Raw genomic sequence first — 21457 nt, 5'->3', positions numbered from 1 at the left:
CAATTATGACATTGCTCATGATAAGTCAGAGTCATCTGAACGAAAAATGGAGTGTATAATTTACGATCTCAAATTACAACATAAAAGTACAATATATCATAAATCAATCAATATTAGAAAACGTAATTGGAAGTGGTATACAATGACATACGGTGTGCTAGCAAAGATCGAGTGTACTTATAGAGAATTCTATGAAGGAACAGAATTGAATAGTGACACAGGCTATCTACAATTCAGAGGACGTAAGCTTCAACTCCTTTTAACCGTCTATACAAAAGAGGAAGTTGATGAATGTTTTGTAATTCTTGGGGATACGGCACTGGAGAACCAACGTAATGAAAATGAATCCTTTCTGGTCAAAGTTAACGGTGAAGAATGGGATAGATACAAACTGCTGCATGAACTAACTGGTGGTCAAGAAGAAAAACAATGGTTGGGTGTATTGGAAGAGAAAGTAAGAGAACGTTTAAAGCTCATTGTCAGCTCAATTACGGTGAACACAAATTGGCTTTGTGGTAAAGTACGGTAAACAACTGATAAAAATGAAGTTTCATGACTGTTTTAACCTCAATAATCTACTTATATATTCACTTGATGATTGAAGTTTAAAGTTTGTCTGAATGAAATATATCTTGATTTTTGTTAGTAATTTTAATTTTAAAGGGGAAGTATTTGCAGTTAAATTAAGCCAAAAAAATATATATAGTTTAGTTTGTATGAAGCACACTACTGTTTTTGTAGTATTAACTGAATCATGTTTCTCTCAATGCAATTTACATTGAAATGTAGCATTATATAGCCTAAGTTTAACTGTAAATATTTTCAATATAAAATGAAAAATATATGTTAATTATTTCCTTTTCAATTTTTTTTACTTACTAAAAAAAAATAACAATTTTTTTGTAAATTTTTGGGAATTAACAAAAGTGTTGTTTGAATTCTCGTCATTATTTTTAATATCCTCTAAAAAGTCAATAAACAATATAAAACTTTCTTATGTTTTGTAAATAAGTATGGGACGACCATTGTTTTTTAAAGTAAAGTAGAATGGTACATTCTTTATTTTTGTACACAAGTGATTGTGAATAGTGCTATAAGTCTTACGTATGATAGTAAAAACAAACTCATGAGGCTTTATCATATAGGTACTTTACATAGACAAAGTTTGTTCCAAGATATGTTTGGTAATAGCAATAGCGGCTTAGCAAATTATATTTAAAAATGCTGGCAGACAATAGAATAAAATAGCCGCACTGCAGCAAACTTGCCGTCTAAGCGAATTTCCATTTGTCTGAATTGATTTCAAATTAAATCTAGTTAAATAACATTAGGTTTAATGAGTACCTAGGTTTGCTGCTACAAGGAAATGAATAAATTGTATTTTTTTGTAAAATATTAATAGCTTAGTATAAAATAAATTTGCCAATGATAAAAATATATCCATAAACAAGCAAACTACAACAGTTTACAATAATATTCTCAATAAGAATAACATTTTTTTAAATCTTTTCTGTTACCAAAACACTTTGATATACTAAATTAGTTGTTTTTAAAGCTCTTTAAAAAGGTCTAGAGAGAAATTGGGAATTTTTTTGTTTTGAGGGTCAAAAATTAGAAAAACAATTGTTTACTCCGTAAAACCCCGTTCCCATGGTCAGATCATACTGGTTCGCGAACTCATTCAAGTTTATGAGTTCCTTACACCTTTAAACCAAATTTCATCAAAATCGGACAAAAATTACTCAAGTTGGCGTCCACAGACGTTTATATATGTACATACATAAAAATTATATAAAGTTATTTTGATTGATAAGTTATTTTACATAAAAATTTGAACGAATAGTGTTTTTGTCCTCTGGGGACATCAAAATGAAAAAGTAAATCAGTCCCGTGCCTAGATCTTACCGCGCCACCGACGGTAATAGCATTGACTTTTTAGCTACTTCCCTATAGTCAAATTCACTAAAAGGGTTTGTGAAGCTACACCAAGTCTAGGAGGCTTTGGCAGTGTCCAGACTGTTCCGAGAGGGACATCAACAAGAGGTAGATGGTAAGCAGTCATCGTAGAGCGGTGTAGACAGTAGCGGGGTACAGATGACACACTCAGAAGTTACGTATACATGCTGATATATTGATGCAATAAAAGGTAACTCATCAGAAATTAAAAGATACAATTAAAATGTCCATTATGGAGAGCGGAGCGGTGGAATGCGTCTGGGCTAGACGCCAGTCAGTGTGTGATTGGCTGCGGTGGTGGGGAAGCGTCAAGAGCGTGGGGGCTTCATGACGTCAAGAGCGACTGTCAGAACTGTATATAAAAGTTTAAAAAAATAGTACATTCATGGTTCAAATGAATTATTATTTAACATTGAACAAACCAATATAGGCTGTAACAAAAACTATTTGATTAAACCTTTAAGTATTTGTTCCTTAGATGGAGATAAACTTAATACAACCATTGACTATTAGATACTGAAGGTACAACTTAATTACTGTAGTACCAATACAAGTAGAATCCTTTACCCAAGGTACCTATTAGATTTTTGATTTATACCAATTCAAATTAGCCATTTTATGTTCTATCTCAAATATTGGTAACTTAAGAATAAGTGTGTCTGCTAAAAACTATGAAGGACGCATGTTTTTAGGAAATTGTATAATGCTAAACTGTTAAATTATTATATGAACAATAAAGATATTTTAATCTTTATGATACTATTTATGCAAATTTTTTGGATTTTTTGTGAGGATAGCAGGCATACCTGATTGGAAAAGAGTCCAAACTGGCACAAAAGACACAAAAGATCAGAATATTTCACTGTCACCCGAAGCTTGAACCAAAGTTTTTTTAACTACAAATATTTTTGAAACTGATTTCAAAGCGAATAGCAATAGGAGTATTGAAAATAACATTATTGATTAGCTTTTCTGGGAATCTTGGGTTTAAAACCCTTCAGCAACCCTCTTCGCCAACCAGTTTCCAGAGGGTTAAAAATGTTGCATTTTTACTCTGCAATCCAAACAGCAAAACAAAGCACTGCAATTGGAGGGAGACACCAGCTGACTGTCTAAAGTGTTGAATGGTATCCTGGGAGTAAAAAACATCATTGCTGCCAACCTATTCCTTGAGTTGTACAATACAAGGTATTTTATAAAGTACCTACTATGTTTGTTTTGTATGAAATTACCCTAGTGTATCAAATCACCCCAAATTGCAGTACATATTTTATTTAAGGGGATTCTTATATTGTATTAATTTTTCCCCTTGCCGTGCCTGTAAGATATCCAGAACATGTACGGCCTCAAATAAACTAGAATAGCCTATCCTAGTTTGTGAAAAGATTTTTACAATGTAAGTATAAGATCTAAAAATTTAATTGACAGGCCTACAAAAGAAATATGATACTTTGTTTGGAGATTGGTTTAGAGATTAGTATATCCCATCGCTCATGTACTAAGTTTGAAGTCTATCGCTTGGAGGATGATTAAAAGTCTCATACATACAGACTGACAGAAAACTAGGCATTTTAGACCGAGGTTTGTAAAATATTTTTATATTTTTATTACCTAAGGGACAAATACACAAAATCTTTCCAGGTTATATAGAGTGTATACACTCAGCCAAAAGTTTGTTAAATTTTCAGTTTAACATTTCGAGCTGCGACTAAAACACCTGTTGAAACTATTTAGCTTGATAATCGACTGCACGTTCTGGTAATTTGTTATGATCAATAATTATACCACTCCCTACTCAGGGTAGGCTGGGATGAAATTTTTTTTAGGAAAAATACTACAAACTCTCAGACAACTGTAACAAAAATATTATATTTTTTAAACATTAAAAATAATCCAGTAATACTACATTTTTGAACATTAAATCTTCAATTTTATTTGTAGTAAATTTGATATAGCTTGTGAAAACAATGTAGCATTTTTTATTTATGAATAGCGAAAAGCTAAAAAAACTACCGCAGCTTAAACTCTGCTTCTACTGGAATGAAGGTACCTATATTTTGGTTCTAATGTACCGGTATATTTTAAAGAGCACCATAAAACACCAGAAAGTTTTTTTTTTAATTCTTCTGTTTAATATTAATACAAACACACCAGAAAAATGTTTTTACATTATTAATATTGAATTCCAATTTATTTATACCTTAATTTGTTGGTAACTATATACACCCAACAGATAAACCTGTTATCTTCATGTTATAATAGTAAATAGTAATCAACAATTATTTTTGCGAGGGCAGATGAAAAACCCATTAAACATTCCCTTATCTCCCAAGGGCTCTGTCAGGCAGTGATGGAGGAACGGGAAAAATCCTTTTCAAATTTTCCCCGTTAAAGATAACATTTTTTGAGGTTACTTTTATAAATAACACTAGAATACTCTTTTGAAATTTGCAGTTATAGTTAGTTAACAGGTAATTTTTGTTTTGTAAAAAAGATATGTGTGTATCTATATTATGACGAAGACTGTAGCTAACCAACAAAAAAAGATACAGCTTAATTGATAAAATGTGGCTCAAGCTCTAAGAGTAAATAAGAGAAGGGGATCTCTGATTTTTGACACACAGTTTTGTATTTGGGATAAAGTCAACACAAGCCACCTTCCTAGAGTAAAAGATGCTTTGTGCTTTGCTCGGGTTAAGCGTCTACGAGTAGCCTTGGATTAATCTCCCTTAACACCTCAGAGGGGGTGCAATCAAGTCCACACACTCTTTTATTTTCCAATGATCGGACAGCGATAGAAAGTTCTTTTTTCCAGGAATGACAGGAAAGCTTCAATACTTCTAAGTTCCCTGACTGCTCACACTCAGTGGTTTTGGGAACAACGTGCTGACGACAGCGATTACGACATGTTACAATGAATTGTTATTGTACTGGTACATTTTATTTAGCAGCATCTATGTAGACACTCTAAGCTGGAGCAGGACAACCATTAGTGTTAACGCTGTTTCAACAATCTGCAACAAATATGTAAGAATTACTCTATTCTATAATTTAGTTAAAAATAAATAAAACTAATATTACTCATTTTTCTAATTTGATTGATTTAAAACAACCAATGCTATCCTAATCTTTTTTATAAATTTTTAAGAATAACCATCGATGTGAAATTAGAATTTTCTATACATAGCCTATTGATACTTTAAGTAAAAATTAAATTCTTCTTGTTTTGCTCTTAAAGTACTAACTCAGTTAATAAAAACATTTTAAAAACTGTTTACTTTGCAACTATTCAATTTAGATTAACTTATGGGTTGGTAATTTGGGGTAGTACTTTGTGTGAAAATTTTAATAGAATATTCCAAATTCAGAAAAGGGCCATTAGAATTTTGCATCATATTCCGGTTGATGAGCACTGACAACAAATATTTCAAGAATCAAAATTATTATTAACTTTACCTTGTCTTTATATTTATGAATTATGTAAACACTTCATGAAAAATAGAATCCTTTTTGAAAATCACACGAATGCGTATAACACAAGACGTCATTTCATAATATATCTCTCGCACTCAACAGCAAAATTTGAAAAATCTCCTGATTATATGACTTGTAGGGTAGTTAATCAATTCTTATTATTAGAAAAAGACACAGACTTTAACAATTGTTTTTTGAAGAAGGTCAGGCAATACTTGTATGACAATGCATTTTATACTTTAAATGCCTTTTTTAACAGTAGTGCTAAGTTAGTTTAAGATTTGAGATGACATTGTACTTACTCATCATCAATATTCTCTATGTTCATATATTTGTTTATTATGTAGGAATAAAACTCTATCTTTCTTTTTCTTTCTTTCTTAGATATTATATTTAACTACAGGACTTGTAATCAAAACGAAACAATTAAAAATTTAATTTTTAGAGGTAAAATTCAGATTCTTCAAAACTCACGTCCAAAACTGTAGTTCTAGAAATTTCTACCATTCCATCCAAGAGAAAACGGTCAGATGAATTTTCAATGGTGAAGAGAAAAAGTTCTACCTGGAAGAAAGTTCAAAATACTACACAATTAAGATGCATTTTATTAACTTTTGTCATTTGTATGAAAATGCACACACACAGTACAGTTTGTCTTTGTTTTCTGTGTGGAGCTCCCATGCGACCGTGGTATTTTTTCAACAGAACGCCACACAGTTGAAGTATTTTATATACTTACTGTTATGTATGGTTTTTGTGAAGTTCTATCTATATACAGTAGTTTTTTGTAAAGCTTATAGTGTTTTTCGTTTTTAAAGGTCCTTGATCTTATTCTTTTATCAATCTCAGCATTAATTCATCATCTTAGTTGTAATGACCCATTTATAAGCTGCGGTATTCATTTGTGGTTATATCTTTTCTTACATAAATATCTTTTAGCGGATCATATTAATTTTTGAGTTGTCAAATATTTGATTCTAATATTTCTGAGAAAATGTAAATTTCAACCTTTGGATAAGAGCTTAATCTGATTTTAAAATATCACTTCCTCTGTAAGCCCAAAACAAAATCGTAATAACCTCATCGAGGTTCACACTAGCTTTCAAAACAAAATTGTGAGAAAAATTATACTGACAAGAATACACACACCAGAACCAAGATCAATTTCGTCATACTAATACAAAAATAATAATATATTTCCAAAATTTAGAAAAAATGTGTTAATTAGTGTTTGAAATAGAGGTTATGTTGTTTCTTTTACAAAACCAATATACACATTGATATCTTAAGATAACTTATGAGTTTTATCAATATCAATTGAAATTTTTAATTGGTATCCAAGAATTACTGTGCTTAAAATATTGTAAAGTATTAACAACTTACTTCTTCTAGTTGACTGTCTGAGAATTGATGATAGTTAAATGATAATAATTTAACTATGAAATTGTTACCAATCTGGAAACAATAGAAATATTAAAAATCTTCATTGATATAAAAACTATCTCTTATAACTATAGGTTTGTCAATATAAATAAAGTAAAGTAAGCAGGAAAGTTAAAGCCAAACATCATATACAAAACAACTATGCTTTACCAGACAAACTAAATTTGTCATGAAAACTCAGACAAAGTAGTGAAATCGAAAACAATGACAATGGTAGATTGTGTTGGTATAGATTGACATTGTCACTCTAAAGTTGTATTGTTTTTTTTTTACTTCCCTGTTTACTTTACCAGGGATATTTCCGATTTAGTTATAAGTTGTTGGCAAATAATAACATTGATTAACCTCAGAAACGTTTAACCAATCTGAGCATCGGTTTTTTTCTTTACTGTCTGATAAAATTTTCTGAATAAAGATAAATGACAAAAATAAATAAAACAAACAAAAAACTAACAAACAAACAAAAAAACCAACCAGTGAACAAATGCACAAATAAACATATGAATAGTAAGATCTAAGCTTGCCTGATCATCAGCCATGAAGGAAGCATTGTTGATAAGAAAGACAGGCAGAGCGCAGGTTATTATCGGTGTGTATGTTGAGACTTTGAGGGGTTCGTTGTTGGTAAAACTTATTCCAGTCGCATAAACGCTCAGGCTTGCTGTTAGAATGTTGGTCATCAACCAGGCTCGGACAGTGTTGCCAACCGCAGCAGTGACAGCGCAAGTGTAGTTGTGTAGTTCGACCCACAAAGAACGGTGAAGACGTAACTTTATGACAGTGGGATCTCCAGCCAGCATCTTGAATCGAAGGAGGAATTAGAAAAGAATGTAGAGAAATAACTATATTCTCTCTAGCTATTAACAATGAACTACAGAGTACATAAATAGCTAGGTAACTCTAAATGGTAAAAACACTAAACAAATAGTACTCGGAAAACTTTCAACACACTATTTTGATCCTTAGAAAAGTCAATAGATATTCAATGTTTGAAACTGTCCCAGCAGGTTTCAACTGGTTTAAGCATTTAGTTAATTGTCCTGGCTTAACAGTGATCAGTAAAGCTGTGGAGGAAACAGCTGATGTTGTACCTCACTGGTGCACTGGTAACCCCTCACTTATTATGTTGGTAAACAAGTTAAAAATGAAATATTACCTCTACCAAACTGTCCTTGAGAAGCTTTGCAGCTAGCGAGACAGAATGAGTATGCATAAGCCAAATAGCCAGAATCATTTTTACATACAAAACCGTGGCACCATACACCACAAACACATGGATCTTGAATTGATCTTTAACTGTTCGTTGATAACTTATTGTGGCTGGAATAAAGTCTGTGAGAGATGAACAGAATGCTATAAGAAAGACTGTCCAGTTTGGGTGTTCTAGCGGGAAAGACGAAATAGATCTTCTGGTGACTTCTTGGAAGGTTTTCTGAAATAGATAAGTTTGGATATCAGAGTTGATGAGAAGTCTATAGCTAGGTAGCTGAGTGGATGTAGCGATCACCTTGTGGTCATTATTGCATGTGTTACCGTGCTTAGTAATCTTAACTTAAGTGTGTTTATTATAAATTACTAGCGTCAAAGGTCATAGTTTCAATAACCAATGGTTAGTAAATGTCCTGGCTGAAAAAACCATGGCTGATCATAGTCAGTAAAGCCGTCATCTTATTCATTCCACACTGATCATGAACATTCATCTTTGCGATTAACACACAAAACAAACACACACCCTAATGTATTGGCATTGTACAGATCCAAATACTATAATTAAAAGTCATATAATTACAAATACAGAAAGAGATCCATTATGAAATGAGCTTACAGCCCAATAACTTATAGACAAAATCCCAACAGCTATAGACTTTTTGAGACTAATGTAGACATTCCATCTATATGGACCAGCAGCTGTAGCAATTGTATTGAAATACAAAATGTATTATCCACTGACAGAGTTAATTACCTACACTCAGACAGTTGGGGATTTATTTATTTCAATCAATTTCAAATTAAGTTTTACAATACAATGCTAATGAAAGACTGAAATCATTATTAAGGACGAAATACTGAATGTATGCTGGAGTTTTAACTTGTCAATGTATGTGAATGTAAAAAGACCAATAAAATCTCATGTCTTATATGGCTTATTATTGTTAAAATTCTACATTCCCCCTTAATTTGATATAATGATATTGGTGTGACATAAAAGTTACTGTTATCAAGTTGTTTTCTTTTTCAATTTAACTCGGTTAAAAAGTTAGCAAATTTCATAAAAATCTGTTATTAGCTTCAACACACTCTGGCGAGTCTGACAGTGTGGCTTGATTCATCAGCAGGGGTACCATAACTGTCAATTTTTTATTCTAAAACCAGTATAGCTAGCTTTAACTATGGGGATTCAATATCTAAATTAAATTGTAACCGATTCTATCAAAGCTTCCAATCCAACTATTTATATGATCAGCTAATTTTGCTAGTTCAAAATTATTCAATTTCCTAATTCGTTCAAAAATAGCAGAAACATGTTCCTTTGTAACATGAAACACCAGGAAATGGATTAATTGAAAGTGATAACATTGTTTTATATATTAAAAAATTAAAATTTAAAATACCTGAAATGTTTTCCATTGATTGATTGCACTGGCGATGTTGCCAGATTTTCTCCATGTTAACAGTATACTTTGAGGCACTGTGGTCAATAAAGAAAGATTCATTAGGGTTTGTATTGTAGAGTCAAATCCCGACCAACCTCTCTTGGATGTAAAGCTAGTCCGTAACACTGCCAGTGCAAATACAAACTGAACAGTTACAGATAAAAAACAGTAAAACATCCACCAGGAATTGATTTTGAACGAGAATCGCCCTGCAAAATAAAAAGAAAAGTATTTTTTATGGTTACACCTTATCCTTGAATACTGAAGTAGATGACCCATATATTTGGACTATCCAGTTTTTTAATGTATTAAACATAACTAGCTGTTACCCACGGACTTCATCCCTTTTGACTTCATAAGTATTAATAAAATTATTGATTAGTTAAGCTAAAATAAACAAAATAGAATACAGTAATACAAACAAGTAAGTACAGCTGAGGTATTTTTAACATTAGGTATATGGAAAGTTCCCTGGAAAGCAATTATGACCTTAAAGGGCAATTTATGAAATAATGGATAGTTTTGCGCAAGGTTTCTCGCCATGACGAACATTTTAAGTATAAGGTTTATGGGGGTGTGACTTGTAGTTTTCTCAAAAGTTCATGGGTACTTTTGGATTTATATATAGATTCAAAGAGGCTCTCTCAATATTTATTGCACATGCACATGAGGTAATATTTCAGTTTTTAAGATACAGTACCTGATTTTATTGATAGTGGTAGACGTCCAAGAAGACGAAGAATTACCACTGAAGCATGAAGTGGATGCTTTAGTAGTTCATCTTCATGCTTACAAGCATATGTGATCAAATGTGGTAACATTCCACTTTTCAAGTCATTCATGATTTGGCAACACACAGTAAAAAAAAATTCAATTAGATAAAAACTTAAAACCTCTAACAGTATCAATTATTTATTTAATGAATTTGAAATAATCCTTCATCACAACAGTATAGCCTACAATAAATTAATTATGTTATTTTGAGGAAACTCTTATAAGTGCAGCTTTATAAATGATTAGATAAAAATTATAGGTGTCAGATATTGGGTATGGCATACATCAAAGTCAAGCAAAATTGATGAAAATCAGCTGGTAAAAATTGAACATAGTCATAATGCAATTTCATAAACGTTTGTCACACCACTCAAGTTTTCTAGCTCTAAAACTTGTACAGTCCAAGATAGCTACGTGTAGTTCACCAACTTCAACAGGTAACTGTGGAGAACTGTGTTGTTAAAAGTAAGAACCACAATAAAACTGCTAATAGCACAGACATTTTCCTAAACTAACATTCAAATGACCCCTGTGCAAACAAACCAGTAGCTTTCAAGAAACATTACATTTTTCTAGCCATCATGTTTGGAAGCTATTTTATCTTTTGTTATTATGTTGCATAAACATGTCAACACAAATTAAAGGGTGTGTTTCATGTGTAAAACACATCAATAATGTAAACAATGGAAACACATCAAAGAGTGATAGACCAGCCACATGCAAACTAAATGTAGCTATCTAGGTACCTGTTACCAAATTTATGTAGTTACCTGCCTAACTATGTTACCGTAGTTAATGTAATATACCTGTATGATGGTATGCCTGCGTTTGCGAGGGTTGAGCTTAAAAGTTGAATGACTGAACCATATTGTAAAACTCCAACAATGCCATCAATGTGTGCGCCAGTGTCTCAAGGAATTGATCCTAATTGAGTTGTACAGTTGTTAATGATTTTTTTTTTTAATTCACTAGCATTTTTGCATTATATCAAACCTTGTTATCAAATCCTAAAAAAATTAAGAAACCAAAACCACCCTAAAACTTCTTCTATGTGGCCACTAATAGTTAATCTTTTTTCCACTTTTCTGGCCAACAATTTATATTATTCAGCGTTGATGTAAAATGGGTAAAAAGAAATTACAAGTGCAGAATACTTGATACATTTTTATTAAAAATAAAAAAAAAAATATGAAGTAAACCATTTTTATAGTTAATAGGACACCCTAAATTGAAGAAGTACAACCATGATGGTCAACCCTAACTCCAAAATCTGCAACAAAACTACAAATTAATATTTTAAAAGGATCAGTTGCTGAAGGTCTAAATCCCGTCTGTCCGTTTAGACCCTCAGCAACAAGTTTTGTTTGCCGAAGGTCTAATTAGACCTTCCAGGATTTAGACCTTCAGCAACACTCCCTTTAAAAATATTTATGCTATTTTTCAGTTTTTCATACAAAACCTTATTATAATGTAATTTTTATGAAACTAGTTTAGTGAGGATTTGCCAAACAGGATTTGGCCCTAGGTAATGGTAGGATAGGGAAACTAAACCAATCATATACCATCTGTTATCTGTCAAGATTAACCTTTATTTAATTACTAACAAGCAAAACGGTTTGAGTTATTTTATTTTATGTATCATATACAACAGTGGGTTTGACATAACCAACACCCTGCATTTCATTAGAAATACCATATGTTCTACTCACATCAAGTATAGTCTGACGTGATGGTTCTACCATATGTTCAAGTGAGAAGCGGCCAGAAGAGTTTTCAATAGTGTAGAGAAATAATTCAATCTGTAACACAACGCTTTACCATACATAGGGAAAAGATTGTTTTACACAACCCGCCATGTTAAACTTCCCTATCCCAAGCGTGATGTAAACAAATTCTTTACTTCACGAGTGAAGTAAAGTTTCAAAAACTCACTAGTGAAGTAATGAAACCCATTTAAATAACATTGAGTGCTCAGCTTAAAAAAAATATATAAAAATTTGTTCTTTTGTAACAAAAGATTGGCGTCAGCCAATGGGTGTTGGATGGGATGTCTATTAAAGACTACAGTAGGCCTACCCAAAAGTGAATGATATAACTAAATAGGTAGTTTTAAGACCACCATAAGCAGTAGGTAGACATTATGAAATTTCTTTCTGCTAAAGACATGTGTTCCACAATTTTAGCACCCAAATAAAAGAGTGATCTAAGAGGGATATTGATTAGTCGGCAGCGCAACTGTCTACAACCCAATGCAGCAATGTCGTAGGTTAGGATCCTGGTGCTCCCCACTACATTCAAACATTCAATCAGAACAGATCATGTTTAGCACTATTCCAGATCACCCCGTGCTTTGCTGGAAACGTTCTATGCACATGTTAAGGCCAAATGTAAGGCTAATTAAAGTTAAAAGCAGCGGCCAACCTCTTGAAAATGCAAAAATGAGAAGTTTACATAATTTGGAATTTGTTTGTTAAGGCTTTCTTTGTGATTGGACTTGAGGTTGTATGTTTCCCTTTATCATAACAAACATAGGTAAATTATATGATTAAGGGTTAAAAAGATCCACTATAATTATGTCAGAAACTTACTTCTTCCAGTTGGTCTTGTGTAAACTCACTGAAGTTAAAACTTAAAATTTTCAGGATAAAATCCTCACTCATCTGTAACAGTTGAAGACTTTTGTCCCACAAATATTTTATGTACATTAATTGACTATAGACTAATATAGGTAATCATGCGTAGTGGATTATACATGATTACTTATTTCTTCCTCAGGATTTTTAAAGAGACTTTTGGAATACAATTAACACTGTCAGCGGTGTCATCTATCATTTGGCTTCCATAGACAGCCTTAGTAATTTGTAAAAACAAAATACTAATAAGGGAACATTAATCGTCAAGTGAGAAAACTATATAATTTTAAATCTTCAGTATAAATGTATTTACAGAACTCAGAGCCTACATCCAAAGTAGTAATCCATTTAATCCCTGCCTCATGTCATTCACACCTATTAGTTATCTTTGAAAAGTAGTACAACAGCATGCAATTACCACAATACTCCATAGGTTGAAACTCTGCTCCCATACTTGTAAGACTGAACATTCTTGTTTCATTAAACTTCCGATAACTTCACCTCTCTGGGAGCGAGCTAGTCTAGTGGTGGAGCGCTGAACTTTGCTGAAGAATTGTGTAGGTACAATTTTTATAATGTTTAAACGCTATATCACCTAAGTCAATCATATTTCAGATCTCAAAACATTGTGGAAAAATGCAGTATTCTCTTATAATCATAAACAAATACCTGGGATTCAGCTCGAGAAGTAGCATTGTTGACAAGAAAAGCTTGTAGACCTCTGGCAAGCAGGGGGATGATAGTGCTGGTCTTGTTGGTACCATTGGCAAAACTCATGGAACAAGCGTAGATAGAGAAGTAGAACGACATTACCAGGTTGAACAACCAGGCTCGGACAGTGTTGCCAACCGCAGCGGTGACAGCACAAGTGTAGTTGTGTAGTTCAAGCCAAAGAGTACGGTGAAGACGCAACCTGCTCACAGTGGGGTCTCCTGCCATCATCTTGCATCAGAAGAGGAATTAGTAAATCGTTGCAGTGAAATCAAATGTACAGAATGTCCCATGAAGAGGTTTAGACATTAAATTATTTGGCCGTTCAAGCACCAAAAGTTTTTAAACTTCACATAATTTCTCAAGCAGGTTTTTTTAAAATATTTTATGGAAATTAAAGCTACTTAACTTTTTAAGAAACAAAAGGGTGGCATATTGACAATTTTACCAATTTGATTCCTATACAAACAACTTTTTAAGCTATTTCCTGATTTGTTTTCTGCATTGCAGTTCTGGCACTTATTTTCACAGCTGTCGGACAGCTGTTTGGAAACTGATAGTTGCAAACTGATTGTTACATTTTACGAAACCTAAACCATTCTTCCAACATATTTTCTTCTTACTGAAGAACTTACTAAGCATGAAACTATTCACTCAACCCTCCCTGTATAATTTATTCCAGTAAGAATCAAAAGGAGGAAGTAATATTCTGGGACTCAGTGTAGTTCAGAACTTTTTGCTACAAATTAACACCATCGTTTCCCAATATTTCTTAGTCAGGTGGAGTATTTTGTCAAACACAAACTTATCCTCTTACACAGCTGTAGTCGGATATTGCCACAAAACAATTCTAACAAAAATTATAGATAATTAGTCAATTAAGGTACTAAAACTACAAGGATTCGCAACAAATAAATTACCTCCGCAAAACTGATCTTCAGGATTTGTGAAGCTTGGGAGACAGAATGGGTAAAAATCAGCCAAAACCACAACACAAGTTTGATGTACCATGTTGCACAGAAATATGCAAAGTATGTAACAACACCTGATCTCCTGTTCATGTTTGTTTGCAGGATGTAGTATAAGATGACTGGTGTGTACTCAATAATGATGAGATAAAACGTAGGGATCGAGATTCCAAGATATGGGTGATCCAGCAGCCATGAAGATATACGTTTGGATGTGACAGATTGAAAAGAGTTCTGAAACATTTGTTAAATAACTATAAATACAACGTTGTACCAAATGTATAAATCTGTAACTGTCCTTTATACATTACCAAGTCGTTTATGCTATTGCTGTAAACTTTGGTAATGGAAATGTATGTCAGAGTTTGGTTCATAATCGTAAAGTAATTTTCACGATTACCAATTGACATTTAACCCTTAAACCTGGTCTGTAAAGCTACGTTTTTATCGAATAACTTTTGGATGAGCTTAAAATTTACAAAAAATTACCATTTACGTTTTATTTACAAATATTGTAAATTGTAAATGATACCACTGACAGTTTGTATACTGATTAAAAAAATCCCATTGATATGAATCAACTGTAGGAATTTTTTTAAATTCAAATGAAACATGGTTGACTGAGCCACTTACCGATTGAGCTACAGTCCAAATTCTATTTTCTCTTTTGGTTTTTGTTATTATGTGACTTAGAATATGATATAGTTTGCGATAAGGCTGTGTTTATGCACGAGGAGCGGGATTGGGGAATTGTGAAAATACTGTTAAATTGTGCAAGCAATAGCGGTAGCAGTCGGTCAACGGCGAACGGATTGAGGGACACAGTCTTGCCAACTATAACTAACTAGCTCAAAGTAAACAAATAACCTCTAATCGAACCTTGAAGACAATGCACGTTTGCGTGGTTAGGTTGGCCAAGTTGGCAACCCTCGCTGCAGCCGCTCCCGCTCCCGCCGTGCATAAACAGTCTCATTTGACTCAATTTAGTTGAAAACCGCTCACTCCCAAACAACCACAGCGATTTCTAACTACACAGCGGTCTAATTAGAAACCACAGCTATATGGGAATGATTCTATCTAACGTCAAAGATTGCTCAACAAATCAATTCTTATACCCACTTGAAGAAATTTCCAATTGTTAAGAGCGTTTGCTATTCTCTGAGAGTTTTTCCAAGTGAACAAAACTCCATGAGACACTGTGATTAGAATGGAGGCGTTCATAAGATGAGTTACAGCAGAGTCAAATGTGCTCCATCTTTCCTTCTGAACGTAGTAATTGAGTAGAACTTTAATCACAATCACTATCTGAAGAACCATGGAGATTACACAGAAGAAGGTCCATCGAGAAGTTATACTGAACAAGTAATCACCTGAAACCAACAATAAAGGAGTTAATAAAGAAAGTTGGGGGTTTCTTTCTTTTTCTGTCTCACCTTCACATCCTAGGGCGCTTGGCTCTAACCCGGTTATCAAACATAGAATTATTTAAATTACAGAACCTTATTTTGCAGCTTTTGTTCATGTAGAAATTCTTGTGTTTTCTCCAATATATTTCACCACAGTGTGTGCCATCTTTTAGAGAGATTGTAGAGTGTTCTTCTAACACTATATACACAGATTTATGCGGAATAACATTCGTTGAGTTTATGACGTGGTGTCTCTGTGAAGGTGTAGAGGCTACGAACAAGGACTCGCAATGAACACCTTGTAGGCAAGTCACTAACTTTCTTAAGTACCTAGTATTTTTCTTAAAAATATTCTAATTTATGTGTTTCCAATTTCAAATAATTTTTGTACACAGTGTTAAAGAATGATTGAGGCCCAGAAAACCGGTATGAGCCATTTTTTGTTTCACATACATAACACATTCATATACAAAATACTGATAAAATACCCAGTTCACAAAAGTTTATGAAATCTTTTACAAGAGCCAAGAGCCTTGTATTAAGATCTATATACCGTAATGATTATATTTTTTATTGCTTTAAAATTCTGTTAAGTTTTGTGTGTTGTTGCTCCATTTACTCAAATTTTACATGTCATATGTGAGTCAATCGAGGTAAAATAGAATTAGCTAATCTTCTTAGGAGAGCAATTCCTGAATTTTGCCCTTAATTGTTAACATGTTAATTTCAATTAAAATTGCAATCCACAATCAAAACCAAAAAGTTAGCATACACAACTTCTGAAATATTGTTGACATTTAATTTTGTTTCCGTCAAGAAAAACCTAAACAATTTTGGTTGTTATTGAGAGGATCATTGTTCTTTTGAAAGAAGACTGAGACGTACAAAGATATTAAACCTGAAGATTAAAAAACTATAAAAATGAATGTGATGTAAAGTAGGTGGCAGCTTTTAGAGGGGCAGCCAATTGATTCATAACTATGTAAGCACCAAAGCACAACTTCATCTATAGAACAGTCAAGCCACAAAAACTACTAAACACAACCACAAAAAATTAGGCACCTGACTTATTCCTTGACACTGGCATTCGTCCCATCAGTCGAAGTGCCATAACCGTAGCATGTAGTGGATGGGTTTGAGGTTCCTGACTCAGTGAGTTCTGCTTAAACACCTCTCTGCATTGGTGGAAGTTCAGTGATACTTGGCAAGTCTTCATGTTGAATCTCCATTACTGGACTGGAACTTTAAGTTTATTAGTTAAGAAAGCGCGAAGAGTACCTATGTAATTTGTAGCAGGTGAAGACATGGGCTATTGTTGTTTAAGCAATTATTGCGGACATTTTCCATCACAATTAGTTTTTTCTTTTTTATGTCCCACCTTTACATCCTAGGACAGTGGTTCTAGCCCAGAACTGTTTTACAAATTACTTCAGGCTAGTACTAGTGGGTTGCGGCATTATAGATAAAATCCATTGGTGATTGGTGGGATTTGAACCCAGGACTTTGGGCACCGAAGCCCCGCGCTCTACCATTAGACGAGTTTGCTCCCCACCATTAAAATTAGTAAGAACACAACGTTTTGGGATCTGGAATCAGCAGAAGAGAGCCCCACCACTACTCATGACAAAGACAACATGGCTGTCAATAATAAGATTCAGGTAAAATACACTTACATAAAACTTATCACTTAGTCATGGTTGTGTAAGTATATCATTCCCTCACCCATGACAATGGCGATGAAAATTTTCTTTACTATGTCTGAGCTCTCATTATGAGGGAGTTGATTTCATTAATTGGTTTTTTACAGGTAGCATTATTTTGAGTTTACAATAAATATGATACCAAGAAATCTTAGTGGTATGAGGAAAACTTACTTCTAATTCAAGTTTTTGTTTATCATAAACATTGAAAAAGTAGTTATTTAAAGCCATAGGCGGTTCTAGGACCTTGTCAAGGGTGGGGGGGGGGGGTTTGGTGTTCCACCCCAAGAGGGGGGTTCTCCTCCCAGGAAATTTGCTGTTTTCAAAGCTGTTTGGTGACTTTTAAAGTCATTTTGAATGTCTAGAACTGTGTAAAAAAACCCCGTTACATTTTTGTGACAAAATGTATGTGTAAATTAAGTTTATATTTTCAGGACCCAATGGGGGGGGGGGTCTTTAGCCCTTATAGCAACCACCCCCTTTGGAATCGCCTCTGTTTAAAGCTATTACTGTGGAAAAAATGAAGTATAGAAATTAGAAAATCAACTATGTAATACAATAGTAGCACTATTAGTTTGGTTAAATTTTTGTTTTCTTTAATAAGCCCATGATGGGATTTAGGTTAATACAATAGTTAAGTAAAGTTCTTGGTAAACAGATTCTGATATGGTGATGGTGGTCGTAAATAAATACTATCTTTATCTTCTCTTTTATCAACTCCAATGCTCTGTACAAAATTAATTAAATGAATAAATTTTTAATTCAAGTTAAATAATAAAAATATAGTTCATTATTGCTTCGGACAATTTTTTACATTCTATAGCTAACGTCATATCTGTAGTATGATAATATATGTATGAATTAATACAAAGTACCACAATCTCTGTGATTTTCTAGCTGATTCTTCTCTGACTGAGCTAACTCTTAGTCATCCATTTATTTAAATCCAAGGTGTTATCGGTAAACCAGGCAGAGACGCTCAGAGAGCACAAAACCAAAAACTACATAGTTTAACGGAACTCTGTCATGGCAAATATCAAAGATAAAACTCTCCCTATAATATTAAGCTTTATATTACTTAATCATAAATTTGTACATTGGTTTCAATACTTAACACATTTTACTTACCAGCTATTGAGATCTAAATCCATTTCAAAACACGCTGAAGCAGTCTCTGGGAGAATAATTATCTTGATTAATGTTTGGCACATTAGGTGTAATGTAGTAAGGTCAAATGTTTATTTTACCTAATTCAAACTAAAATTACAACCCCTCCCAGTCCCTCGGGATTAGGGGATCATAGATAATGTTAACATGACATGTAAGGCGAGCGTTATTTGTTTAATTTTCACAGTTTTATACAGATAGTAAATTTGACCAATAACGATAAATAATTTTTTTGCCAAACAAAGGTATAATTATTATGATTTTATCTGTGATATAGTAGTGTATTAATAATCTTAATCCCTCCAAGAAAATTTCTGTCAGAGAACATTAAATAACCTATGAGAGGCTTAATAATCTGTGCAAATTTAATGCAGACGACATGAACAAATTTTGAGATTACAATTAAAAGTTTAAACAGTTTTTTTGTTAAACATCTACTACATTGAAATTACATTTTTCATAACTACGAAGACACTCGGAACTGTAGAAGTATCACCATGATGGTCAGTGCTAATTCCAGAATCTGTAAAAAAATACAACTATTCTATAAGAGTGTTGAAAAAAGGCCGTAGACTTCATAAAACATAACATGACTGAAAATTTATCTGATGTCCTTAATCTACCAAAAAAATGTCTATATGCTGTAGAAATTAATCAATACAGTCATTCACGCTCAAAGTTCATGTGTTAACCTTTGGTTTAGCAAGACACAAACAACTACACAAACCAAAAGACATAGTTCCTAATGATTTTATATATTGAATTGAAATCATAAATTAGAGTGTAAATAATATGAAGGCAGAAAAAAGGATAAAAGGGAATTTTGTCAGCCACAGATGTAAGAGTAAACATTCAATTGAGCAGCAATTAGGTGGGCAAGATTTGAGTGTGTAAAGTTTACATGTAAGACAAAATGCATAGATGATGTCTTTGAATCCTGGTTTATTTGAAAGCAGTTGTTTTCAATATTGAAACACTAGTAAAGCTAGTATCTTCATATCTGTCAAATAAAAACTTAACTTACATCTAATATAGTTTCTCGAGACGGCTCCACCATTTGTTCAAGGGAGAACGGTTCTGGTGAGTTTTCAATAGAGTAAAGGAACAATTCAACCTGTAAAACATGAAATATATAAATCAACACAGCTGAGAATATATCTCCAAAATTACTTGATAGGTTAAAGTTTCATTTCAGAATAGTGTTGGTTCTTTAAAAACGCTGTAAATGTCTGGTTAAGTATTGATCAGAATGAGATAGACTCTTTAATTACCAGTACAATGGTGTCTCTAACTAGGTCTAATAATAAGCTAGTTAGATATTATGAGAGGAAAATTTGGTGTGCTAAAGGTTTGAAGATCAACTTTTGTATCAATAGTAAACGGTGTGAGTAGGTATGTGTGCTTTCGAGTGTTTCGGGAGTATGTGTGTGTCCACGGTCGCCAGATTCTTTCGTTGACAATTTCAACAATACAAATGTATTCAGCATTTTCCTGTGGCCTTCAGTATTCAGCAAGCAATATAGTACCCTATAATGGATTGAAATATATTTTCCATGGTATATTGCCATGAAGTCTCTTATACTTACAGTACCTTCCTCACCTTATTTTACATTGTTAAGTACAGTACTGTAATTCATTCATAAGAACACTGACAATGTAATAGTGTAATTGTGTCATGTCACAATGTAATAGTAAACAGTCTGATTAAGGTGTAATGTTCATTTGATATTGTGACTCAGTTTCTGCATGCTGAGCTACTTGGCCTTGCAGAGACCTAACTATAGATTGTTTTGTTGTATACAATACATGTAATGTCTTTATTTCTGAATAAATTGAAAAGTATTTTAAGTATTAATATATATTATTAATTTTATTTTTTTTTTCATTGAAATGGTGACCATACAAAGTAGGTATTTTAAGCCAAGTATGAATGGAGATGAGTGTTGGATGGCGCGATCTTGTAGTCTTGTTAGTGACTAAGGCTGACATATTCCTTTGACACAGCTGTTAATTAATAGCCCATACTGCTAATGGCAACTAAGGGACCTACAGTTTATAGTGGAATCCGAACCACATTTTTGCCTTGGTATTAACGAATTGGTACCCATAAGTTATATCATAACTAGTATAAACAAAGTTTAGCTGTAAAAACATACCTTCTCCAAACATACCTCCTCTAAATATACCTCCTACAAACATACCTCCTCTAAATATAAGTTACCTCCTCTAAACATCCCTCCTACAAACATCCCTCCTACAAACATACCTTCTCTAAACATACCTCCTCTAAACATACCTCCTACAAACATACCTCCTACATACATACCTCCTACATACATACCTCTTTCAAACATACCTCCTACAAACATAACTCCTCTAAACATGCCTCCTCTAAACTTACCTCCTCTAAACATACCTCCTACAAACATACCTTCTCTAAACATGCCTCCTCTAAACTTACCTCCTCTAAACATACCTGCTCCAAATATAAGTTACCTCCTCTAAACATCCCTCCTACAAACATCCCTCCTACAAACATACCTTCTCTAAACATACCTCCTCTAAACATAC

The 21457-nt window shown here is 33.2% G+C and overlaps 1 protein-coding gene across 1 annotated transcript; it reads right to left on the bottom strand.

Moving 5' to 3' along the window:
- Nucleotides 1–7229: 7229 nt before the first annotated feature.
- Nucleotides 7230–15930, bottom strand: LOC128984829 (uncharacterized). Its single transcript, XM_054404197.1, has 9 exons — nucleotides 15733–15930; nucleotides 14566–14847; nucleotides 13604–13876; nucleotides 12890–12961; nucleotides 11995–12100; nucleotides 9486–9652; nucleotides 8030–8305; nucleotides 7398–7673; nucleotides 7230–7265 (listed from the first exon to the last, which is right to left on the bottom strand). The coding sequence occupies exons 1-9, from the start codon at nucleotides 15928–15930 to the stop codon at nucleotides 7230–7232; spliced, it is 1686 nt and encodes a 561-aa protein (XP_054260172.1).
- Nucleotides 15931–21457: the final 5527 nt, after the last annotated feature.

Source organism: Macrosteles quadrilineatus, unplaced genomic scaffold (assembly GCF_028750875.1).
Source record: "Macrosteles quadrilineatus isolate MER2022 unplaced genomic scaffold, UCM_ALF_1.0 Scaffold_2__2_contigs__length_208266976, whole genome shotgun sequence".
Classification (NCBI taxonomy): Eukaryota; Metazoa; Arthropoda; class Insecta; order Hemiptera; family Cicadellidae; genus Macrosteles; species Macrosteles quadrilineatus.
The sequence above is the reverse complement of the archived record's forward strand: the minus strand, read 5'-3'. Positions and strand labels throughout refer to the sequence as shown.

What these genes read in the sequence shown, in the direction of transcription:
- LOC128984829 (XM_054404197.1), bottom strand. Translation starts at nt 15,930, where the DNA reads ATGGTTCTTCAGATAGTGATTGTGATTAAAGTTCTACTCAATTACTAC. An exon ending in ACAATTGGAAATTTCTTCAA is followed by an intron (nt 14,848 to 15,732) that starts GTGGGTATAAGA and finishes CAAATGTTTCAG; the next exon opens with AACTCTTTTCAATCTGTCAC. An exon ending in ATCAATGGAAAACATTTCAG is followed by an intron (nt 8,306 to 9,485) that starts GTATTTTAAATT and finishes TATCTATTTCAG; the next exon opens with AAAACCTTCCAAGAAGTCAC.